The following is a 25678-nucleotide window of genomic DNA, read 5'->3' on the forward strand; positions in this document are numbered from 1 at the left end:
TTCGGAGCGTTCCGAAAACTCGTGCTACCAAATAAACCTGTTGGATTTTAACCTGGTGTTGAGACTACTTACCGTGCCTAAGATATTGTTTCTTTTAAAGAAGGATTCCGCACACACTGGCCAAAATCGGGAACCAAAACACCTTTGGACAGTTCAACCTAGTTAAAAAAAAGAAGACAAAAACAGAAAAATGCTGGAAAATCTCAGCAGGTCTGACAGCATCTGTGAGCCAATGTTTCACATCTGGATGACCCCTCTTCAGAGCAGCTCTGACAAAGGGTCATCTAGACTCAATGTTGGCTCTATTCTCTCTCCACAGATGTTGTCAGACCCGCTGAGATTTTCCAGTATTTTTCTGTTTTTTCCAGTATCCGCAGTATTTTGCTTTTATTTTTTAAAAAAAGGCAACTTATTTCAATTTTCTTGCACTGTTTAATTAAGTTTTGTTTTAAGCTGTGTGAGTGGGTTCTGTTGGAACAGCGTCAACATGCACGCACTGCAGTAAGGCAGGGCCATGGGACTCCTTAGCCTTTAGGAGCATCCGTTTCGCGGGCTATATAGTGAAACATTGCATTTGTTCCTTTCATTCTTGCCAGTGCCTAAAGTGCCTGTACCCTGAGCAAACAAAAAAGTTCTTCACTCCAATAGAAGAGAGTGAAAAGGTGAGTTATAGAACACAACACACACAATCTGCACACTCTTGTTAGGGCAGAAGACTAGGGCTGCACCAATCCAATAGGTCACGTCATGGTCATTCCATAACCTGCGATGTAACACCATCAGGACACGTCCCACGGTGGACTGAGATCCTTCTTTCTCACGGAACAGGTTAGGCCTGTGTAAACTCTGCCAATGTGCCCCCTTCCTTACCTCACCCTCCGCCCCCCCCCCCCAACCCCACTCGCCCAACACCACTCCATTAGACAGCAAGATTCTGGTGCAACATACAGTCCCTTCAATTCTCTTTATACCCGTAACTAACTCTCTCTCTCTCTCTCTCACAGAAGCAGCAAGTTATCACAAAACAAAGAATGAATTGACAGTAGTAGGAATTTCTCACAGGCTGCCATTGTCCTATTTATTTTCTACTGGTTTCCATAGAGACAGCAGCTGGGGGTTTCCCATGATGCTTTTCTTCATTACAGGGTCCTGCCCTATGGCAAAAGTCATTCTTCTGCCTTCTCTTTTGACTTCCATTTATGTTACAAGTCAAAGCACAAAGTCTGCTGTAAAAGGCGTTTTAATAGACATATCCCAGCCAGTGGGACCAAAGCCCCATCAGTCGGCCTCTTTCTCTCTTTCTGTACAGTCACGATCCGAGTCCGAATCTAAACCAAAATTTACAAATCTAAAGCAACAATGACCATGCCAAGTCTCTTTCCATCCGGTTGGAGCTAAAGTCTGTCGCAGTGCAAATGATTCGCAGGGTCGAGTGTGTACGACGTGATTCCTTCACGCCCGGTTCAACAGTGTTGCTCTGTTAAGAGAGAGAGAACAAGGAATATGTTAGAATTCTGACTCGGAGCAAGTTGTTTAAAGAGATATTTTGAGTGTTGGCTTGAAAGCAATCTCTCCCCCCCCCACTCCCTACTCTGAGATAGAAAGGCCCCTCTGCAGGATTCATTGCACAAATTAATGAAGTCCTGTCTACCTGTTCAGGTCATTATTCGAAGATTGTATGAATCATAGAATCCCTACAGTGAAGAGGGAAGCCTTTTGGCCCATCGAGCCTGCACCGACAACAATCCTGCCCAGTCCCTATCCCTTTAACCCCACATATTTACCCTGCTAGTCCCCCTGACATTAAGGGGCAATTTAGCATTGCCAATTGACCTAACCAGCACAAGTTTGGACTGTGGGAGGAAACCGGAGCACCCGGAGGAAACCCAGGCAGACACGGGGAGAACGCGCAAACACCACACAGACAGTGACCAGAATTGAGCCTGATTCCTGGCGCTGTGAGGCAGTGGGCAGCACAGTGGTTAGCAGTCCACACAGCTCGGGGGATCTGGGTTCGATTCCCGGCTTGGGTCACTGTCTGTGTAGAATTTGCACATTCTTCCCGTGTCTGCGTGATTGGCCATGCTAAATTGTCCCTTAGTGTCCCGGGATGTGTATGTTAGCGGGATTAGCAGGGTAAATATGCGAGGTTTCGGGGACTGGGCCTGGGTGGGATAGTTGTCGGTGTAGACTTGATGGGCCGAATGGCCTCCTTCTGCACTGTAGGGATTCTATGAACAGTGCTAACCACTGTGCCACCGTGCTGCCCAACCACCGTGCCACCATACGGCACGATGTGATGAACACTTCTCCTTTGGCTGTTCAAACTGACTGGTCATTTGTCTTTTCCAATGTTAACCTCCACGGTCATTGCAGTTTGTTGCACGGGAAGACTTTTAACAAAAGGAATGAAAGTCGACAAAGTCCTAGATGACCGCAGGTCGCCCTCCCCTCAGAGAGAGGGAGAAATCTCTGGCGGCACGGTAGCACAGTGGTCAGCACTGCTGCTTCACAGCTCCAGGGACCTGAGTTCGATTCCTGGCTTGGGTCACTGTCTGTGTGGAGTTTGCCCATTCTCCTCGTGTCTCCGTGGGTTTCCTCCGGGTGCTCCGGTTTCCTCCCACAGTCCAAAGATGTGCGGGTTAGGTTGATTGGCCGTGCTAAAATTGCCCCTTAGTGTCCTGGGATGTGTAGATTAGAGAGATTAGCGGGTAAATATGGGGGTAGGGGCTGGGTGGGATTGTGGTCGGTACAGACTCGATGGGCCAAATGGCCTCTTTCTGCACTGTAGGGTTTCTATGATTCTATGAATAGTCTAGCGATAATACCACTATGCCATCGCCTCTGCATTCTTGGCATCATCAATATGCTGCAAGAATTAAGATGTACTTGTGCATGGATCAATACCTGAGTGACTTCCAGCTGTCTTTCTCCATGTGATTCTCTGGCCCCTCGCTCTCAAACGAAGCCAAGAAAAGTGCTAGAAAGAGAGAGAGAGAGAGAGAGAAAGTTAGAGATCAGTGTTCTCAATCCAGCCAATCCAAATCACAGACAGTTTATTCTTGCAATTTGTAGAGAGCTGGTAAATAAGTCGGCGTCTAACCTGACAGGATTAGCAGCAGGTAATTAAGAAGGCTAATGGAATTTCGTCCTTCATTTCGAGAGGGATGGAGTTTAAAAACAGGGAGGTTATGTTGCAGCTGTATAAGGTGCTGGTGAGGCCACACCTGGAGTACTGTGTACAGTTTTGGTCTCCTTACTTGAGAAAGGATATACTGGCACTGGAGGGGGTGCAGAGGGGATTCACTCGGTTGATTCCAGAGTTGAGGGGGTTGGCTTACGAGGAGAGACTGAGTAGACTGGGGCTATACTCATTGGAATTCAGAAGAATGAGGGGAGATCTTATAGAAACATACCAAATTATGAAGGGAATAGATAAGATAGAAGCAGGGAGGTTGTTTCCACTGGCTGGTGAAACTAGAACTAGGGGGCATAGCCTCAAAACAAGGGGGAGCAGATTTAGGACTGAGTTGAGGAGGAACTTCTTCACCCAAAGGGTTGTGAATCTGTGGAATTCCCTGCCCAGTGAAGCAGTTGAGGCTGCCTCACTGAATGTTTTTAAGGCAAGTATAGATAGATTTTGGAACAGTAAAGGAATTAAGGGTTATGGTGAGCGGGCGGGTAAGTGGAGCTGAGTCCACGAAAAGATCAGCCGTGATCTTATTGAATGGCGGAGCAGGTTCGAGGGGCCAGATGGCCTACTCCTGCTCTTAGTTCTTATGTTATGTTCTAGGAGTTGATGCGCCCTTTCAGTAAGTGCTGATTTCCGCGGCCGTGCCTGTTTGAGGGGGCACGGAGGTAAAAGAAATGTCTCCACTGGCATTAGACCAAGGCCACAATCTGCATATTTCAAGCACACACAAAATGACACCTGTAGCACCAAAAATATGGGCTTTGCAGCCCGAGGACATGTGGCCAAACTCCAGCTCGGTAACGTGGAGAACTCACCTTCTTCCGTGTAGACAGGGGCCGTCAGGAGATAATTTTTGATCTTCTTGTCCTTCTCGAAGGGACACTCAACTTGCTTCCACATCATAAACTCACTGATCTGTTTGGCGATTTCCCAGAATTTCTGCAGAGACGGAGAGAAAGATTAAAACTGGGATACTTCCCCCTCTCGGCACAGGAACCAGGAAATGGTTCGTGGGTTTGTGAGCCACATCGCTGCCGGGTCCCCTTACCTTAAAATTAATCTGTCCATTCGCCAGCCTGTTTGCGTGAATTTTGTTCAGAAAGTAGATGTCTTTAATGAAGAGATTGAACACTGGAATGACAATCTGAAAGAGAATACCATTTGACTATTTATTCCCTCAAGTTACCGAATCAGAAATGGCTCCTTTAATTGAAAGGAAATTTATAAAAGCAAATGGTGACACTTTATTCAGTCATCTCATATTCACCTTATCTTAGTTGTCACATACACAACAACTCGCTTTAAAGTCATAGAATCATCCCTACAAAAGGAGGCCATTCAGCCCATCAAGCCTGCAATGACAACAATCCCACCCAGGCCCGATCCCCTTAACCGCATATGTTTACCCCCGTAATCCCCCCGATACTAAGGGGCAATTTAGCATGGCCAATCCATCCAACTTAAACATCTTTGGGCACTAAGGAGCAATTTAGCATGGCCAATCCACCGAACCTGCACATTTTTGGACTGTGGGAGAAAACCGGAGCACCCAGAGGAAACCCACACAAACACAGGAAGAATGTGCAAATTCCACACAGTCACCCGAGGCGGGAATCGAACCCGGGTCCCTGGAGCTGTAAGGCAGCACTACTAAACACTGTGCCACCCATGATAGTGCCAGGTGATCTAGTAACCCTCACTCAACCAGAGGAAGAGACAAGATGGAGCCGTGACTGGACCGTCCCCTCTTGACAGAGAGTTAGATGCGATACTCCAGCAATTTATGTCCACTCTAATGAATTGCTTACCTTCTCCCGATTGCTGTGTGCTGTCTGGGATCTCTGGACTGCCCCCTGAAGTGCTGTTCTATAGTGAGAGAAGTTGCTGGAGGGGTCCATGTGATTCTATTCAATGAAACACAGAAAAAAAATTGGTGTTGAGTTGGGAGTTATCTCAGAACAAAGAGAAAGAAAAGAGCAGTACAGTACAGGAACAGGCCCTTCGGCCCTCCAAGCCTACGCCAACCATGATGCCTGCCTAAACTATAACCGTGTGGATTTACGGAGTCCATATCCTTCCATTCCCATCCTATTCATGTATTTGTCCAGGTGTAAATGCCACTATCGTACCTGCTCCCACCACCTCCCTGGGCAGCGCGTTGCAGACATTCACCACCCTCTGTGTAAAAAAAAACTTGCCCCTCACATCTCCTCTAAACTTTTCCCCATGCACCTTAAACCTATGTCCCCGAGTACTTGACTTTTCTACCCTAGGAAAGAGCATCTGACTATCCACACTGTCCAGGCCACTCATAATCTTGTAAACCTCTATCAGGTCGCCCCTCAACCTCAGTCATTCCAGTGAGAACAAACCGAGTTTCTCCAACCTCTTCTCATAGCTAATACACTCCAGACCAGGCAACATCCCGGTAAACCTCTTCTGTGCCCTCTCCAAAGCATCCACATCCTTCTGGTAATGTGGTGACCAGAATTGTACACAATATTCCAAATGAGGCCTAACTAAGGTTCTGGTCTCAGGATTGAATGTCTTGCTTTCCCCAAAGTGGCAGTGAAGGGATGTGTGAGAGTTTTACACACACCCCCACCTGCGGGAAGTGGAGGGAGAGATGGTTACCCAGACACTCAAACCCGAGAATGTTTTAGAGCAAATAAGGGGAAATTGTTTGCAATGGCAGCAAAGCCAGTAACCCAAGGTCACAAATTTCAATTGGCAAGAGGAATTCTTTTAAAAACAATGTGTTGCGATGATCTGGCTGAAAGGACAGTGGGTGCAAATCCAACAACAACACCCAAAACGGAGTTATGAAGTGATAGTGGCACAAAAGGTGGCTATTTGGTCCATCGAGTCCATGCCAGCACTCTGTAGAATAAACAAATCAGTCCCATTCCACCACCCTCATAGACAGTGAGTTCATTACCTCTTCCTGTGTAAAAAATAAAGTTCTTCCTCACATATCTCTTCGATGTATTCATGAGAAATATTTAGGGATTCAGCTGTCCTCTAAAGTTTGCAACAGGGCGCCAATGAAGTGGGATTAATTGGATAACTCTACCAAAGAGCCTGCAAAGACTCAATGGGCTGAATGGCCTCCTTCTTGCTGTGAAATTCCATGAATGGTCCTCCAATGGGCCTGCTTATTCAGAGTGGAGTTCCATCATGCGCAATCATAGAATCCCTACACAGTGCAGGAGGAGGCCACTTGGCCCACTGAGTCTGCACGGACAACAATCCCACCCACACCCTATTCCTGTAATCCCACATCTCAATCCTACTAATCCCCCTGACACTAAGGGGCAATTTAGCACGGCCAGTCAACCTAACCCGCACATCTTTGGACTGTGGGAGGAAACCGGAGCACCCGGAGGAGACCCACGCAGACACGGGGAGAAAGTGCAAACTCCACACAGACAGTGACCAGAGGGCAGAATTGAACCCGGGTCCCTGGCGCTGTGAGGCAGCAGTGCTGACCACTGTGCTACCGTGTGTACTGGGCATTAATGTGAAAGAGATAGAGGGGCAGGGACAAAAACAACATTAATGGGTCGGATCTCGGAGTAGTGCAGTGGCAATATCAGCATATTCTTGTGTCGTTTCATGGGAAGCACTGACTCATTTAAAACAGGTCGCTGCGTTTCTTAAAACAGCAGAGAGGCATTTCACGCAAACCTGTTCATGCTAAAATGAATTCCGCCCAGAGTGATTTTAGCGAGTCTCACAGCCAAATGGATGAATAAACCCGACAACAATCAGCATTTTGAGGCTACGCAGATCAGCCGTCTGAGCGTTCGAGACACATCCAAGCCAGACATTCCCATGCGTGGTTGGACAATGAGCACCCAGTGGTGCGGTGGGCGGAACCCGTGTGGCTGCGCGCAGAGAGATCGCATTTCTGCACATGAAGTGTAAATCCTAGACCCTCCTCTGGGGTAGGGACCCTCCAGTCAAAGGCCTGCCACAGGGTGGTGCTCTAGTCACAGAGCAGTTTGAAGGGGAAGGCGGAACGTTGACCCAAAGTTCAACAAACCTCGCACTCTTGTCCCTTACGCCCCTTGGCAATCCTGAGAAACTAATCCTTTCCTCCTCGCATTTCCAGGCATCCCCTGGCCAGTCTGCTTCAATCCAGATCTCAATCTCTCCCGCTCACCGTCCCACTCCCTGATAGGAGTTTATAAAATTATGAGGGGTTATAGATAGGGTGAACAGTTGGAAGCTTTTTTCCCCAAGGCAAAAATGACCATTACAAGGGGGCACAAGTTCAAGATATGGGGTTGGGGGGTGGGGGGAAGGTTCAGTGGAGATGTTTGTGGGGGGGGGGAGGAGGGAGTTTTTTTATACAGAGGGTGGTGGGGGCCTGGAATGCACTGCCAAGTGAGGTGGTTGTGGCAATTACATTAGCCACATTTAAGCCTTATCTTGATAGGCATGTGAACTAATGGGGAAGAGAGGGATATAAATGGTTTAGGTGGGTAAATGTGGTCGGCGCAGGCTTGGAGGGCCGAAGGGCCTGTTCCTGTGCTATACTGTTCTTTTTTAAAAATATATTTTTTTATGTCTGGCAAGGCCAGCATTCATTGCCCATCCTTAACTGCCCTTCAGAAGGTGGTGATGGGCTTCAGCCAGTGCTTTCTGCTGGGAGTTTATTGTTTACACCAACTACCTGTTCAGGATGTAAGAAAGAGCCTTTACAACAGTGGCAGAAGGATCCTAAACAACCCCAAACCGCATAGCATGAACTTCCAATCAGTAGGAATTCGAGTGGTCTCCCCTTTTGTTATTATGCAATTAGAGTCATAGAGATATATACAGCACGGAAACAGGCCCTTTGGCCCAACTCGTCCATGCTGACCAGGTTTCCTAAACTGAACTAGTCCCATTGGCCTGCGTTTGGCCTATATCCCTCTAAACCTTTCCCATCCACGTACCTGTCCAAATGTCTTTTAAATGTTGTAATTGTACCCGCCTCTACCACCTCCTCTGGCAACTCATTCCACACACGCACCACCCTCTGTGTGAAAAAGTTGCCCCTCAGATCCCTTTTACATCTTTCCCCTCTCACCTTAAACCTATTCCCTCTAGTTTTCCCCTACCCTGGGGAAAGAACCTTGGCTATTCACTTTGTTTATGTCCCTCATGGTTTTATAAAACTCTAGAAGGTCACCCCTCATTCTCCTACGCTCCAGGGAAAAAAAGTCCCAGCCTATCCCGCCTCTCCTTATAATTCAAACTTTCCAGTCCCAGTAACATCTTGTAAATTTTTTTTGCACCCTTTCTAATTTAACAACATCCTTCCTATAGCAAGGCGACCAGAGTTGTACGCAGTACTCCAAATAATGGATGAAGCAGCAAACCGATCCAGAGAGGGTGTGGGTATCATGCAAATACCATCCCATCGGAATCAGTGTCCGCAAATACCATCCCATCGGAATCAGTGTCCGCAAATACCATCCCATCGGAATCAGTGTCCGCAAATACCATCCTATTGGAATCAGTGTCCGCAAATACCATCCCATCGGAATCAGTGTCCGCAAATACCATCCCATCGGAATCAGTGTCCGCAAATACCATCCTATCGGAATCAGTTTCCACACTCACTTACTTCCAAAACTTCAAATTTCGCCTTCTTAACTTTGGACCAAGTTTTTTTCAGCCTGGCAACGGGACTCAGATTCATTCCAGCTGCAAGGAGAGAGAAAGCAGTTAAGTACCTTTGGTACAGGAACTGATTGGGTATAAAAGTCTTTACCTCTCGGAGCGCAATGATTGGGAGAGATTATCTCCTTATTTCAGCTTGTATTTGTATAGTGCCTTTAACATAGCATAAACATCCGACAGAACTTCACACACAAAATATAACACTGAGCTCACATAAGGGGATAGTACGACAGGTCACCAAAAGCTTAGTCAAAGAAGTAGGTATTAAGGAGCGTGTTGAAAGAAAGGTAGAGAGGGAGGGAGGACGAGAAGGAGAAAAAGGTAGAGAGGGAGAGAGAAAAAAGGTAGAGAGGGAGAGAGGGAGGGAAAGGAAAGAGAGGGTTCAGGGAGGGAGTTTCAGAATTCTGCCTCTTGGCAGCTGAGTTTCTGGCTGCCACTGAAAATCAGAGGTGTGCAGGAGGCCGGAACTGGAGGAGTGCTGAGATCTCGAGAGAGAGAATACTTACAGATGATGGCCATTAGGGAGTTGAAGTTGCCGATGTTAAAACACTCCCTCGCCACGTCAATGAAAAACTCCACCATCCTGGTCCTCTGTTTCTTCTTACCAATCTGTAGGTTAGAAAAGGGTCGCTCTGTCAAGCTAATGGTATTTGCTACCAAATAAACCTGTTGGACTTTAACCTGGGGTTGTTAAAACTGTCACATTGGTACCAGGGCAGGAGGAGAGGCGGGACTGGTTTGCTGCACGATCAGTCAGAATCCCACACAACCCGTCTTCACTCCCCACTAATAAATCATCAAGAAATATGTGGGGTTACGGCGGGGGGGTGGGACGGGAGGGATAAGATGCTCTGTCGCAGAGTCAGTGCAGACTCAGTGGGCCAAATGGCCTCCTTCTGCACTTAAGGGATTCTGTGATAAATATATTGGAAGCTTGATGGCCAACGTAGACATGATGGGCTGAAGGGCCTCCTTCCATGCTGTAAAATTCTATTGCCTTCACATTGGTGGCATGGTGGTTAGCGCTGCTGCCTCACAGATTCCCGGCTTGGGTCACTGTCTGTGTGGAGTTTGCACGTTCTCCCCGTGACTGCGTGGGTTTCCTCCGGGTGCTCCGGTTTCCTCCCACACTCCAAAGATGTGCGGGTTGTTCCTTAGTGTTCCAAGATGTGTGAGTTAGGGAAATTAACAGGGTAAATATGTGGGTAACAGGGATAAGGCCTGGATAAGCTGCTCTGTCAGAGAGTTGGTGCAGGCTCGATGGGCCGAATCTGCACTGTAGGGATTCTATGATTCTAACAACAAAGGCCACCCGCTGCCTGATAGACAACTTAACCAGAATAAAATCCTGGGGGGGGAGAAATAAATTAAAAATCGAAGCAACATAACAGTCTGGCTGTGGGACAGTTGCAGCCGATCCCCAGAGTGAATTACTGTAAAGTCTCTGCAGTGATTCACCGACGAGCAAGCTCTCTCCCCGCGGCTCCAACCCGCAGGAGGTGGGAACCGGGGAGACTGGAACACTAATATTACTGACGCATCGCAGCAATGGCAGCTGAGGTGACTAATGGCTTGCCAGGAGCGAGAGAGTCACCCCCATTAACTTACCCTGCATATCTCTGTCGCGACCAGAGAGCTGAGCCGATTAAACCAGTTGTCGCACGCTTCCAAGTTGCACGTCTTCTTGATGTCACTGCGACAGCTCTGGAGAGGGAGGGGGAAAAAAAACAGAATGAGAGAAAGAAAAAGTCAAGACATTTTCCCAGCAGCCGAAACGTGAGGACTTTGATAAAATGATTTTCTGTTCCCCCCCACTCTCGCCGCCCCTCCCGATGTATTTGGAGGGTGGTTAATGCGTGTGGGTAACTTGCGGTTTAAGATTTCTCACCTCCTCCTTCCAGCTGTTTTGCCGAGTCTCCAGGACGATTAAATCCCTGAGCGTCACTCTGTCAAAAAGTGGCGCATGCTGGAGTGGGGGTGGGGGGTGACGCCTGAACAACTGCAGCTTCAGAATGTTTTAAGCCTCTGAGGCCACCAGCTGTGAAATCTCAAGGCTGAGACATGTTGGAAGTGTCTGTCTGAAATCTCCGGCCCACTGTACTGTCAGCATCGTGTTAAAACAGTCGACAAAAATGACACAGTAAGTCGTCTCACAACACCAGGTTAAAGTCCCAACAGGTTTATTTGGTAGCACAAGCTTTCGGAGCGCTGCTCCTGGCACTCACCTGATGAAGGAGCGGCACTCCGAAAGCTCGTGCTACCAAATAAACCTGTTGGACTTTTAACCTGGTGTTGTGAGACTACTTACTGTGCCCCACCCCAGTCCAACGCCGGCATCTCCACATCATGACAAAATGACACTACACCGTGCAATCTCATGGTTAGCGGTGTACCCAGCGAATTATTAGAAAAACGCCGCACTCCATTTGGACCAAATTCTTACACTTGGAGGGGGGGGGGTGGGGGGGTGTGGAGTGGGGAGGGGGGGGGGAGTGGAGTGGGGAGGGGGGGTGGGGGTGGAGTGGGGACGGGGGGGGGGGGGAGGGGGGGTGGAGTGGGATGGGGGGGGGGGGAGTGGAGTGGGGAGGTTGGTCTTACAACACAGTGGGCAACGTCGCTACCTCTGGGTTCGAGTTCCCCTTCAGGACTTAATGGCCATGGACGGTGCGCTCATAATGCAGCTAAACAGCTTGATGATCAGCCTGTAAATCCTTCCAATACACCTGATGGCAGGCTGGTAAAGAGCAGGAGAGTTTCCCAGTCAGCCACACCGCAGGAAGCAATGGCAAACCACTGCGGTACTTTGCTGAGCATCGTCGTGGACCAATTCAAAGGTAGTTTTAGTTTATTTACAAGTTTCACAAGTAGGCTTATGTTAACTCTGCAATGAAGTTACTGCGCATGTTCGGGTCCACCGAGGGAGAATTTAGCACCTAATCCGCACATCTTTCAGACTGAGAGAGGAAACCGGAGCATCCAGAGGAAACCCTTGCAGACATGGGGAGAACGTGCAGACCCCACACAGACAGTGACCCAAGACAGGAATTGAACCAGGGACCTTGGCGCTATGAGGCAGCAGTGCTAACTACTGTGCCATCATGCCGCCCCTATGTAGTCTGTGGTCACCAGCACAGTCTTAAGGCGTGTATCTGAAGGAGAACAAAGCATCGTAGCTGTGAGGGACAGCTCGGTGGATAGGATATTAGGATGTAGGTAGGCTGGAAAATTGGGCAGGGATCCTGGATTCAGGATTCAATCCTGGACCGGGGAGCGGCGCGGGCTTGGAGGGCTGAAGGGCCTGTTCCTGTGCTGTATTGTTCTTTGTTCTTTGAGACAGAGGAGGTGGCGGTGGGCATTAACATCTCTCCTCCTCCCATTATTAAAAGCACCTCAACGTGAAGTGTGCAACACCATCTCACAACTGGTGTACAGCAACATGAGATGGCACACACCCTCACCCCTCCACACACACACACACGCACTTCACTCTGAACATTCACATGAAGTAAATATCCAATGGTTATTTACTAATGACAGAAAATCACTGAGATGTACAGGATGAACTCCTGCTGTACATAGCTGACTGGTGAAGCTTAACAGCAGAGAAAGGACATTGTAAAACTGCCCACCCCTACCTTGTGATTGTCCATTGAATCCATGTGGTTGAATATATGTACCAGCTCCTCAGGGGTGATGTGCGTTAACCGTTCCTGCAGACACCAAGTAGACATTCATTGATACGCAGTCACAGTAACAACAGTCAACCAACTTACTTTGAGAGGTGTATTTACTTCATTTAACCTTGCACAATCCGAGGAGAAGCCACGGAACTGAATCAGGGATAAAAGTAATCCACCCTCAAGACGAAGTGTAGTAAAGTTCATGATGTAAAGGGTAGGAAAGGTCTTTCATTAGCCCTGCGTGTTCTAGATTATGAAGCGTTGAGATAAGGTAAATAGCGAGAGGTTGCTTTCACTGAGATGGCAATGGGAGGGCACAAATATCAGGAAAAAAAATCACAGAACGTATTCAAGGGATTAGAAAAAAAATCTGTGTACAAGAGGGGCTGGATTATCACATGGAATTCTCGACCCCACACCAGTGTTGAAAGGTTCCCTAAGATTCTTTCAAAAGGGAATCAAGATGAACTGCTCTGAAAGATAAAGTCAGACAAGGGTATTGGGATGGGTGGGATTCCACCATGTGGTGATGATGGAGAAAGCAGTCAAGGCAGACGCTACAGGCCCAACCACTGGTTTCCGCTGCTGTACTATAATGAGTCCCTGACCTCTAGCTTTCTCTGTCATGTAGCTCCTTACCCCTCATTTGCTTGAGCGAGAGTCAGTACAGCCTGAAAATCAGCCCTTGTAACTCGACCGTGGCAGCGACAGAACTGGCTTGAGGCCCAGATTATGAGGTGAAAGGGGTGGTGAGGTGACAAGCCATGTCAACTTGCTACTGGTAACTATGTGTTTTTTTTTTAAAAATCGCTTCTTTCGGAGGCTCCAATACCCAAAAAAAAAAACCTTTCACCTACCATCTCGATATGGGTGAGCTGTTGGGCTAGGACACAGGGGTCATTGCACACGCTCAGTATGTCCTTCTGACTGGACTGGGTCTTGGGTTTCAGGATGGTCTGCTTGTCCGTGACTGATGGTTTGATGATTTCCCGAGCTTCCTGGTACTGGCTGTGAGTCGAGAGGTTGCGGATCAGACTCTGGGTCATCTGACTGATGCTTTTCTTCACACTGGAACTTTCCTAAAGAGTGGGGGAGAGAGCCGAGAGGAAACACTGTCATCTGGAGAACAGGTGGAGACAGCGGGAGACGAGGCAAGGACGCGATTGAAGCACGTAATGCATCAATAAGCGTTCCTGGATGTTCACAAAACAAAAACCTAAAAGACACGCAAGTACCACCTCAACTGTCGTGACAGATATGCAACGCAAGCAAGTTTACACATCAAACACACTGTACATATGGCAAATAATAAAATCTGCATGTTTTTAAAATCAAGCATTTAGGTCATTAACATTTTCTATAGTGTAGCAATGAAAGAGACTTCTTCACAAGCCATATTGACTGAAATGTAAGTTTGTTTTGGACACAAGGGCCAAATCACGGCTGGCTCAAATGTTAAAATGAAGTTTTGAGTGTTGGAAAGCCCTTCGATCACCTTGTTCCAGAATTCCAAACTTGCTGCTGCCCCATTCTATCATTCCACTATTACTTAAAAGGAGTCACAGAATCGTACAAAAGTTTGCAACAAAAAAAAAGAGGCCACTCGGCCCCTCATGGGGCCACATGGTGGCACAGTTGGTTAGCATTTCTGCCTCACAGCGCCAGGGAACCGGTTTCAATTCCGGCCTCAGGTGACCGTGTCTGCGTGGAGTTTGCGCGTTCTCCCCGTGTCTGCGTGGGTTTCCTCCGGGTGCCCCGGTTTCCTCCCACACTCCAAAGATATAGTCATAGATGTGCGGGTTAGGCGGATTGGCCATGTTAAAAATTGCTCATTAGTGTCAGGGGGACTAGCTAGGGTAAATGCATGGAGTTATGGGGATAGGGCCTGGGTGGGATTGTTGTCGGTGCAGGCTCGATGGGCTGAATGGCCTCCTTCTGCATTGTAGGGATTCTATAATTTTGGGCAGAATTCTCCGGCCGCGCTGGTCTAAAAGCTGGAAACTCCCGCCCGACCGTCAATGGGGTTTCACATTCTCCGCAACCCGCCTGCTAAAATTCCAGTGGCGGGCAGGATGGGAGAATTCCAGCCTCTATGTCTACGCTGGCTGAAAAATGAGCCATCCAGTCTAATCCCGTTTTCCAGCCTTGGGTCCAAGGTGCAGATCCAGACGTCTATGAAATGAGTTGAGGATCTCTGCCTCTCCTACCCTTTCAGGTGGTGAGTTTCAGACCCCCACCACCCCTCTGGGGGTGAAAATTATTTTCCTCATCTCCCCTTTTGACCCATCATTTTAAATCTATGCCCTCCCCCCCCAGTCACTCATCCCTCTGCTGTGTAAATAGGCCCTTCCCATCCACTCTATCCACCCACAATGTTGTACATCTCAATCTAATCTGCCCTCAGCCTCCTCTGTTCTAAGGAGAACAATCCCAGCCTATCCAATCTGTCCTCTGAGCTGCAGCTTTCCAGTCCTGGGAACATCCTCGCGAATCTTGCCAGTGCCCACTCGAGCACATCGTGATTTCAACTGAAAGTTAATAAAACCCTTTTATCAGGAGTTAAACCTGAAAGGAAATTTGACATGGAGATATTTCTAACATGGCTGCACAGTGGGCCGGGTAACTACGACACTTGGGGTAGCGCACATTGGGAAAGATATACTGAAGGTAACACCAGTGCTGGCGTACTCGGCAGCGCTCCGAAAGCTAATGGCATTTGCTACCAAATAAACCTGTTGGACTTTAACCTGGCTTTGTTAAAACTCTTACTGTGTTTACCCCAGTCCAACGCCGGCATCTCCACATCATGACTACCATCGACACCGCAAACCGCCGGTTCCAAGTGGAGAGGTACTCTAAGGGGCCATAATCTAAGTTCATGCTACACTTCAGAGCGACAGAACTGATGAGAATGATGCACCAGAAGAAAAATATCAAAAAACCTCCAAGCGTGGAATTTTACAGACCCTCCCACTGACAGGATCTTCTGGTCCTTTCAAAGCCAATGGACCTCTGAATGGCCCACGGCAATTTCCAGCCACGCCCCACCACAACAGGGTCTGAAAAATATGCCCCAAGGATTTGGTCGGGCTTCTGCACCGGAACTGGATGGTCGCCCGAACCAAAAGAACGTGAAATGGGGAGAGAGCAGCTTGCTAATCGGTGACAACGTCCAAGAACATCCAATCTTCCAAACACAGCTTAAGCAGGAACCCTGGAGAGAAACTGCGCTGAGGGCCGTCTCTTCAGAATTTCCACTCATCTCTCGCTGGGGAAACCCAGGTGCGGCTCTGAGACAAAGTCATCGCGATGCGCCACGCGTTGCCTGAAGGTGGAGGGGGCGTGAACAGATTCAGTCGTAACCTTTGGAAGGGAATTGGATAAATACTCAAGAAAGGACAAGGAAATGGGGAATTCTGGATACAAGAGTGGGCTTAATAGGGCAGGTCTGGCTTGGAGGGCCGAAGGGCCTGTTTCCTGTGCTGTACTGTTCTTTGTTCTTTGTTTTCTTTGTTCTTTGTCTTTCAAAAAGCCAGCATGGCGGGGAGGGAGCTAGCAGTGCAACGGCCAGAATGGCCTCCTTCTGTGCTGTTAAATTCCGTGCCTTGAAGAAACTTCCTTGGGATGAGAGGCTGATTGAACAACCCCGCGTTCTGAGGGGAGGATTGGAGGGGGGGAAAAGATAGGGGACAAAAAAGAACCCGGGTGCTGCTGCCTTGGGAATAAAACAAGTGACTGCTCTGATTTACTTCATCTCAGCTTCTGCTATTTCCTGTCAAGGAACATTTCATTGGGCAGGTTTGACCGCACGCAATGCCTTTTGATTGTGCCGAGGCTATTATGGGATTGAGAGAGCAGAGTTCTTTGTGAAGAGCGGTGGGGCGGGAGGTGGAGGGGGAGGGAAAGGGGAAAAAATGCTTCAAACAAGAAAACAGAATGTACTGGCTTCATTTTCCTAAACATTCCATTAATAGCTGCTGTTTCTTCATTTCTGTTGCCTAACCAGAAGGATATTTCCAAAACAGCTTTACACCGTACAAGCAAAGAATTAACCCCTCGCAGGCCTTAACCCCCACACCACGGTGATAACTGCTGTCACAGTCGCACTAAGGGTTTGTGTGGCATGCCCTGAAGAATCTCTTTCATTGCGTTGCCATGGAGATCTCCTACTTTCCCTTCACTACCGCCACAAGTCGACATCCTGAGCTGCACATGAAGGAGATGGAATGACAGGGATGTGTTCGGAGAAGGGAGACCACCCCCACCCCTCCACGACCCTCCTCCCCGTCCCCGAACGGGCTGCGCACCCTTCCCTTCACGCCAACCCAAACCTCAATAATCCTGAAAGTCAAAGAGACTCCGGAGAAGTGAGAATTCGGGAGGGTTGCGGTTGCATTTTTCATGCATTATTGCACTGCAGACAGATTCCATTAGTTCTGCGTGATTGGTGAACACACAGAACCGCTCCGCTCCTGGGCATGTTCCGATCTTGCCAGGTCCTGGAGTCACATTCCTGTGAAAGGGGACTGCACGGCCCCCAGGTCATCCTCAAAGTGTCCAGTGACCCTCACGGTGGACCTCCATCCCCATTCCCGACGATTCTTACATTATGCAATCATGCTTAAGACCACATCAAAACGGTCCACTCTATTCCCACATTCCCACTCTTTTAAGTTGGGGCGGCACGGTGGAACAGTGGTTAGCACTGCTGCCTCACAGCGCCAGGGACCCTGGTTCGATTCCAGCCTCGGGTGACCCTCTGTGTGGAGTCTGCACGTTCTCCCCCTGTCTACGTGGGTTTCCTCCGGGTGCTCCGGTTTCCTCCCACAGTCCAAAGATTAGGTTGATTGGCCATGTTAAATTGACCCTCATATCAGGATGAATAGCAGGGTAAATATGTAGGGTTATGGGAATAGGACCTGGGTGGGATTGTGATCGGCGCAGACTCGATGGGCCGAATGGTCTCCTTCTGCACTGTAGGGCTCTATTCTATTCTATAAGTGACTTATCTAGCTCTCTTTTGACTGACTGCAACACCTTTAAGGCAGTGCACTGCAGATCGCAATAACCCATTTACTTGAAATAAATTTATCTCCTCCCCTTCTTAGTTCTTTCACCAACGATTTCAAATCTGGGTCCACTGCATACCTACCCTCCTTCCAGTGGGAACAGCTTCTATATGCTCCCGGGACTTTATGGTTTGAGTTATAAAGGAGAGGCTGGGTAGACTGGGACTTTTTTCTCTGGAGCGTAGGAGGCTGAGGGTTGATCTTATAGAGGTCTATAAAATAATGAGGGGCAAAGATCAGCTAGATAGTCAATATCTTTTCCCAAAGGTAGGGGAGTCTAAAACTAGAGAGCATAGGTTTAAGGTGAGAGGGGAGAGATACAAAAGAGTCCAGAGGGGCAATTTTTTCACACAGAGGGTGGTGAGTGTCTGGAAAAAGCTGCCAGAGGTAGTAGTAGAGGAGGGTACAATTTTGTCTTTTAAAAAGCATTTAGACAGTTACATGGGTAAGATAGGTATAGAGGGATATGGGCCAAATGCAGGCAATTGGGACTGGCTTAGTGGTTACAAAAGGGCGGCATGGACAAGTTGGACCGAAGGGCCTGTTTCCATGCTGTAAACCTCTATGACTCTAAAACTCCCCATAGCTGAGGATGTCCATAAAATCTCCCCACAGGTTTCTCTACTCCAAGGGGCCCAACCCCAGCTTCTCAACCACTGCACGGAACAATGACTTTGAAATTAGGCCGGGGGCTGGGGGCATCGAAGCTTAACACATTGAAGGGAAAACTTCGGCGGAAATTGTTCCTCGTTATCCCACTTTTAAAACAATGCCTCACAATGGGAAAACCTGACATTCCCATCAAAATACAGCCTCGGTTAAATAGTTGTTAAAAAAAGAAACCCAGTTCTTCTTCTCCACCCCCACCCCCCTCACCTCATCACACTGCGCTATCTGATGAGTAATCTCCTTGAGTTCCTTCATCGATTTTTCATCCTGAAAATCGTGTGGGAATGTTTCCGTCCATTCTGTCAGCAGCTGGATGATCTTTGGGACAAATTCCTTCACTTTAGCCTGCGGGAGAACGAGCCGAGAGATCAATGACATGACAACAACAACAATCTGCACTTATTTGGTGCCTTCAGCATAGTCAAAGGTCAAGACACCCTTCACAGCACTGTCGTGGACACCGAGTCACAAGTTTGGTTCAAGAGGCAGCTTTTCGGGTGGGGGGTGGCCTCAGAGGAGGACAGAGCGAGGTAGTGAGAGGGAGAGATTTAGGATGGAAACTCTGAGGCGTTGGGTCCTGGTGGGTTGGAGCCAAGGCTGTAAAACGTGGAGTACACAGGGAGTGGGACATATAGGATGTTCCACTGAGGTAGAGAGTTTGGGGTTATGGAGATGGTGAGGCCGTAAAGGATTAACACTAAGATTGGCACAATCTGAAGACATTTGAAAAAAGTATTTGAACATAATGTTTGATTTTAGTTATTTGAATAGATCGACCTGGAGCGCAGGAGGCTTAGGGGTGATCTTATGGAGGTCTATAAAATAATGACGGGCATGGATAAGGTAGATAGTCAACATCTTTTCCCAAAGGTAGGGGAGTCTAAAACTAGAGGGCATAGGTTTAAGGTGAGAGGGGAGAGATACAAAAGGGTCCAGACAGGCAATTTTTTCACAAAGGGTGGTGAGTGTCTGAACGAGGTAGTATTAGAGGCGGGTACAATTTTGTCTTTTAAAAAGCATTTAGACAGTTACATGGATAAGATGGGTATAGAGGGATATGGGCCAAACGCGGGCAATTGGAACTAGCATAGGAGTTAAAAATAAAGGGCGGCATGGACAAGTTGGGCCGAAGGGCCTGTTTCCATGCTGTGAACCTCTGTGACCAAAGTAGCTGGATTTCATCTTTAGTTTTGTCAAATCATATTCATAGTTTGGCCTGTGGAGATTTTACTGAAACACTGCAACAGATGAAAGATAGGAGTTACAGTAACAGTGCCCTCTGTAAATGCAAGTTAGCTGAGAAGGATTTGCAGCCCCGAAAGGTATCCAAGTCTTAAAATAAATCCGAGGGCGAGCGTAAATGTTAAAATTCCTATACACACACATAATGTAAGCCTTAAACCAAGCCAGTGTCGATGACATTGTAAATATAGAAACATAGAAGATAGGAGCAGGAGGAGGCCATTTGGCCCTTCGAGCCTGCTCTGCCATTCATCACAATCATGGCTGATCGTCCAAAACTCAATAGCCTAATCCTGCTTTCTCCCCATAACCTTTGATCCCATTCGCCCCAAGTGCTATATCCAGCCGCCTCTTGAGTACGTTCAATGTTTTGGCATCAACTACTTCCTGTGGTAATGAATTCCACAGGCTCACCACTCTCTGGGTGAAGAAATGTCTCCTCACCTCCGTCCCAAATGGTCTACCCCGAATCCTCAGACTGCGGATTGTAGAAAGATTGCTTCAAATATTACAAATAAGCCATGGTGTGCTCCCTCAGTCCCCACACTGCTGACAGGGTGATGGGACGGTGAAATGGTTACAGAGGCATGCACGTTTACGGGTGCTGTGTAAAACAAAGTGTGCTCATGGCAAAGATTAGAAGGGGCCCGACGCTGGCACATTGCCACGAGCAACTTGCGCCGGAGCACTGCCTGTTCTCAACTCTTTGACGTCACTGCAGACACAATGTGGCATCTCGCCAGGAGAGGAATGTTGTCAGATGTTCACCCACAACCTCTGTCTAGACCTCATGCTAAAGGGGCAGATCAGAAAACATTGGGGGTGGTGGGTGGGCTGGAGAAATCAGACAGGAAGACTTTTAACTCCCAGAACCGTTTTGCACCGATTGCGTCAACCTGGTGCTTTCATCGGAAAATCAACAATTGTTAATAAAATAAAGTTTTGATTTCTGTTCGTCTGAGAAGGTTAGAAGACAGGATAAATATTTAATCTGGCTGTGCATCTCATTTCTCAACAGCCTACTGGCATGATAAAGTGTTCAAGAGGTAGGGACGGCAGGACTAGTTATAGTTTTGTTATGAAGTTAGTGATATTGGAGATTATGGAACCCCTACAGAGCAGAAGGAGGCCATTTGGCCCATTGAGTCTGCACCAACTCTCCGACAGAGCATCTTACCCAGGCCCCATCCCTGTAACCTCACATTTACCACGCGTAGGGGAGGAGATGGCCTAGTGGTATTATAATTAGACTATTAATCCAGAAACTCCCAGCTAATGTTCTGGGGACCCGGGTTCGAATCCCGCCACGGCACTTGGTAGAATTCAAATTCAATAAAAAATATCTGGAATTAAGAATCTACCAATGACCATGAAACTAGTGTCGATTGTCGGAAAAACCCATCTAGTTCACTAACGTCCTTTAAGGAAGGAAATCTACCGTCCTTACCCGGTCTGGCCTACATGTGACTCCAGAGCCTCAGCAATGTGGTTGGCTCTCAACTGCCCTCCAAAGGCAACTAGGGATGGACAATGAATGCTGGCCAGCCAGTGACGCCCATGTCCCATGGATGAATTCTTTAAAAATCCCCCTAACCTACACATCTTGGGACACTGAGGAGCATTTTAGCATGGCCAACCCATGGTGATCCAGAGGCGGAATTGGTAACATGCGCTGACGATCAGTTTATCTGTTCTTCCTAACATCTATCGATGTTAGAAAAACAATGCTCTCGGTTTAACCTCTGCACTAGCCAGCGAGTGAAGCTACGGGCTCCAGGCACAAGGAAAGCAACCAGGGCAAGGGGAGAAAGAGAGCGACAAAGAGAAGGCAAGAGAATGGTAGGAACGAGGAAGGCGTCGGAAGAAGGAAAAAAAAGGGAGAGGAATTAGAACAACAGTGCAGAGGAAAAGATACTGACAGCAGCGGCAAATCACAGCTACAAATGTGCTGTGCGTCTTTTGGTATTAACAGGTTATGTTGTGACATTGGCAGCCATGCCTTCAGATACCTAGGTCCCAAGCTCTGAATTTCACCTTAGGCCTCTCTCACTTCCCCTTTAAGCGACGCCTTAAAACAACATCATCTGACTTAATATATGGGCCAGTTTCAAATTATCTGATCTTGCTCCTGGAAAGCACCATGGAGCATTTCTAACTACACTCAAGGCGCCATATCAATGCAGGCTGTTGTTGCAGTTATTTTCTCGGAGCACAGTTAAACTCAATGGGTTGGTTTCGTTCTCGAACCAGCTGACCAATAATTTCCATTCAAAAGGTGCCAGCGTGCCCTCAGCGGATGCCTCAACCCATGACCCTACAGGAAACAACTGACTGGGAAATGGGAGCACCGACGCACTGTTTCCGGAAAGTTCTCACCTTATTTACAACCCCGAGTTGCGGGTAAACAAGACAACAAGAGAAATAAAACTGTGAATGCTGGAAACCTGAAACAAAGCCAATTATGTTGCTGTGTTGAATGGAATTGAGCCGGGTGGCCAAGCATGAACCTAGGCACAGCTCCTTTTCTTGAGGGTAGGATTATTTACAGGATGCAGCATTACATATCTCGGCACAGCGGCACAGTGGTTAGCACTGCTGCCTCACAGCGCCAGGGTCCCGGGTTCGATTCCGGCCTTAGGTCACCGTCTGTGTGGAGTTTGCACGTTCTCCTCGTGTCTGCGTGGGTTTCCTCCGGGTGCTCCGGTTTCCTCCCACACTCCAAAGATGTGCGGGCTAGGTTGATTGGCTGCGCTAAATTGCCCCTTAGTGTCAGGTGGATTAGCAGGGTAAAAATGTGGGGTTATGGGGATAGGGCCTGGGTGGGACTGTGGTCGGTGCAGGCTCGATGGGCTGAATGGCCTCCTTCTGCACTGTCGGGATTCTTTGATTCTAAATCGGGTGCCCCAGTTTCCTCCCACAGTCCAAAAGACGTGCTGGTTGGGTGCATTGGCCGTGCTAAATTCTCCCTCAGTGTACCCGAACAGACGCCGGAGCATGGCGACTAGGGGATTTTCACAGTAACTTCATTGCAGTGTTAATGTGACCATATTTGTGACACTAATAAATAAACTTTAAAAACTCCCACCCATCAGCTCCCAGCAGTCCCTCTTTATACTTTTTAAAAAATCAAACCAATTATCAGTAAATTGAATAAAAATGACAGATGTAAGGTGGGGTCACTGTAACTGATATAAAACATCAAAAGGAAACTTAACTCATTCGATCAAAATGTCATTCTTGGGGGGAAGTCCTTCTTTATATGTACTCATGATACTTAACCTGTTTATCCTTAACCTTAATCATATAATTAACATAACATTAAGATGCTGGACACATTATGCGTGGCAGCACTGTGAAGTGTCTGATGTGCAAGCTTCCTTGCCCTGAATATAATTATGATCAAGGACTCACATCCAAGATGCTGGTCTGTTTTTTCTGATGGAGGAAGACACTAACAGGCTCAGTGTATTTGCGCCATTATTTGACTTCACCCTGCCCCGTGGCAGAGGTGCTCCTGGAGCCAATGTCATGGGGCTCCATGCTAGAACACAGACAGCGGTACATACACCGAGTCTACACTCGCATGGGAGGATAGGGGGTTTACAACCGCGAGACTCATTGATTTGATTTGATTTATTATTGTCACATGTATTAACATACAGTGAAAAGTATTGTTTCTTGCATGCTATACAGACAAAGCATACCGTTCATAGAGAAGGAAACTTTTTCCCGACGGAAGAAGGTGGAAGAGAGAATGTCCGGGGCGCGTGGGGTCCTTAATTATGCTGGCTGCTTTGCCGAGGCAGCGGGAAGTGTAGACAGAGTCAATGGATGGGAGGCTGGTAAATTGACTCTGTCTACATTGGTTAGCACTCTTGCCTCTAGAGTCAGAAGATTCCAGTCCCACCCCCCAGAGACTTGAGCACAGAAATCCTGGCTGACACTCCGCTGCAGTGCTGAGGGAGTGCTGCACTACTTTTCAGGTAACATATTAAATTTAGGGCCAATCTGCTACCTCGGGTGAATGTGAAAGATCCATTGGAGCTATATCGAAGCAGAGCGCAGGAGATAGAGACATCACAATAACAGATTTCTTTCATTCATTCATGGGACGTTGGCGTTGCTGGCCGGGCCAGCATTTATCTATCATCCGTAGTTGTCCGAGGGCAGTTGAAAGTTAACCACATTGTTCTAGCTCTGCAGTCACATTAGGCCAGACCGGGTAAGGATGGCAGATTTCCTTCCCCAAGGGAAATGAATAAACCAGATGGGTTTTTCCCGACAATCAACAACGTTTGCATAGTCATCATAGAATCCCAACAGAAGGAGGCCATTCGGCCCATCGCGTCTGCATTGACAACAATCCCACCCAGGCCCTATCCCCGCAACCCCATCAGTAGATTCTTAATTCCACATTTTTTTTTACTGAATTCAAATTCCACCATCTTCTGTGGCAGGATTCAAATCTGGGTCATGGAATCCTTACAGTGCAGAAGGAGGCCATTTGGCCCATCGGGTCTGCACCGACCACAATCCCACCCAAGCCCTATCCCCATAACCCTATGCATTTACCTTAGCTAGTCCCCCTGACAACTAAGGGGCAATTTAGTATGGCCAATCCATCCAACCCGCACATCTTTGGACTGTGGGAAGAAACTGGAGCACTTGGAGGAAACCCACGCAGACACGGGGGAGAACGTGCAAACTCCGCACAGACAGTGATCCGAGGCCAGGAATCGAACCCTGGTCCCTGGCGCTGCGAGGCAGCAGTGCTAACCACTGTGCCACCGGGTCCCCAGAGCATTAGCTGAGTTTCTGAATCAACAGCCTGGCGATAATACCATTTGGCCATCACCTCCCCCTAATGATGATCTGGTCGCATTGCTGCTTTGTGGGAGCTTGCTGTGCACAAATTGACAGCTGCTCTCGGTGGCTGTAAGATGCAGTCGGATGCCCCGAGATCACTACAGAAAATAGAAGTTTTTGTTTTGTGTGCGCTTCCCAGATACTGGAAAGAAAAACAGATGAGTCACAGCCATCAGCCACAGGCAGACACGGATGGAAGCGGAGAGCTGTTAAAACCTCCCTTCTGTTACCCAGCAGAATATTTCCATATTTCGCAGTAACATTGTGTAAAAATCACTCCTCTGTCTCACAGACCATTCTCCCCGAACAAAAACCAGTTAGTCAGAGCTGCCAGATTTAACCAGATTGGCTACAGGCAACACACACATTCCGAGCCTGTGTCAAAAACACATTTTTAAAAATTTCACAGCAAGCCCCCTTGCACATCGAGCGCGTGCTGCAGGCGGACTTCTGTTGCTAAGAGTCTTTTATTCTCCCCTCTCCTTCATTTGCTGGAGCTTAATCCTTCAGTAACGAAACGAGAATTCACACAGGGCAAGAAACCACACAGCCTTAACAAACGCCTAACCTGGGAGCCGGCTGCTCTTTCAGGTGGGTGCCCTTAGGGTATTGATAGGGGTACAGCAGGATACGCCTCTGGGGGTGGGTAGCGGAGGGGGCGGGGGGGGGGGGGGGCGGGCGTGTCCCCTAGAAGCCTGGGAGGAGCAACAAGATGCTTGCTCAGTCTCGAAAGAGGGCCGCCATTCTCCCATCCCGCTGCACTAATTTTTTTTAAGCATAGCAGGCCAGGAGAATCTCGCAGCGGGCAACGCGAGATTGTAACGGGGAACTAGTGGCCCGACCCCACTAGAGTGAAGAGGGAGCAATCGGGGCCCCCCCAGATGGTCGGACACCGGGGGGAGGGAGGGGGTGCCCGCTGGGCATTGGCACCATTGCAGTACCAGACTATGCCCCCTGGCACTGTCCATGGGGGGGGGGGGGGGCGGTTTGCAACTGTGGGGGGTGGGGGGGGTAATGGGAATGATCGGGGGGTCCAGCAAGAGAAAACCAGCGTGAATTATTCCAGCTTTCATGCCAAACCGACACTGCAAATTTGTTTGGGAGAATTCAGGCCAAGATGTCCAATCTGTACTGTCGCTCAAAATGGTCACCAATTACTTCCAGAAATAAATATGGGCGCTCACCCCTGACCTTTGCCCACTGCCCGGCCGAACTGCCTGGTTCACAGCTTAGGGAAATGGATAAACGCAATCCATACAGAGCCAACTACGGCGCAATTCTTGTCT

General features: G+C 48.3%; 1 protein-coding gene across 3 annotated transcripts in view; it reads right to left on the reverse strand.

The window, feature by feature from the left end:
• Window positions 1–1049: 1049 nt before the first annotated feature.
• Window positions 1050–25678, reverse strand: part of LOC144480223 (ras-GEF domain-containing family member 1A-like) — a 34044-nt gene continuing 9415 nt past the window's right edge. For all 3 annotated transcript variants that reach the window (XM_078199472.1, XM_078199474.1, XM_078199473.1), the window contains exons 4-14: window positions 18492–18629; window positions 13404–13625; window positions 12502–12576; window positions 10475–10570; window positions 9373–9475; window positions 8811–8890; window positions 5002–5097; window positions 4242–4337; window positions 4009–4132; window positions 2908–2980; window positions 1050–1477 (exon numbers count right to left, since the gene is read on the reverse strand). In XM_078199472.1, the coding sequence (XP_078055598.1) occupies window positions 1453–1477; window positions 2908–2980; window positions 4009–4132; window positions 4242–4337; window positions 5002–5097; window positions 8811–8890; window positions 9373–9475; window positions 10475–10570; window positions 12502–12576; window positions 13404–13625; window positions 18492–18629 (1128 nt within the window). In that variant the 3' untranslated portion in view covers window positions 1050–1452. The remainder of the gene's footprint in view (window positions 1478–2907; window positions 2981–4008; window positions 4133–4241; window positions 4338–5001; window positions 5098–8810; window positions 8891–9372; window positions 9476–10474; window positions 10571–12501; window positions 12577–13403; window positions 13626–18491; window positions 18630–25678) is intronic.

This window comes from Mustelus asterias, chromosome 28 (assembly GCF_964213995.1).
Source record: "Mustelus asterias chromosome 28, sMusAst1.hap1.1, whole genome shotgun sequence".
Lineage (NCBI taxonomy): Eukaryota > Metazoa > Chordata > Chondrichthyes > Carcharhiniformes > Triakidae > Mustelus > Mustelus asterias.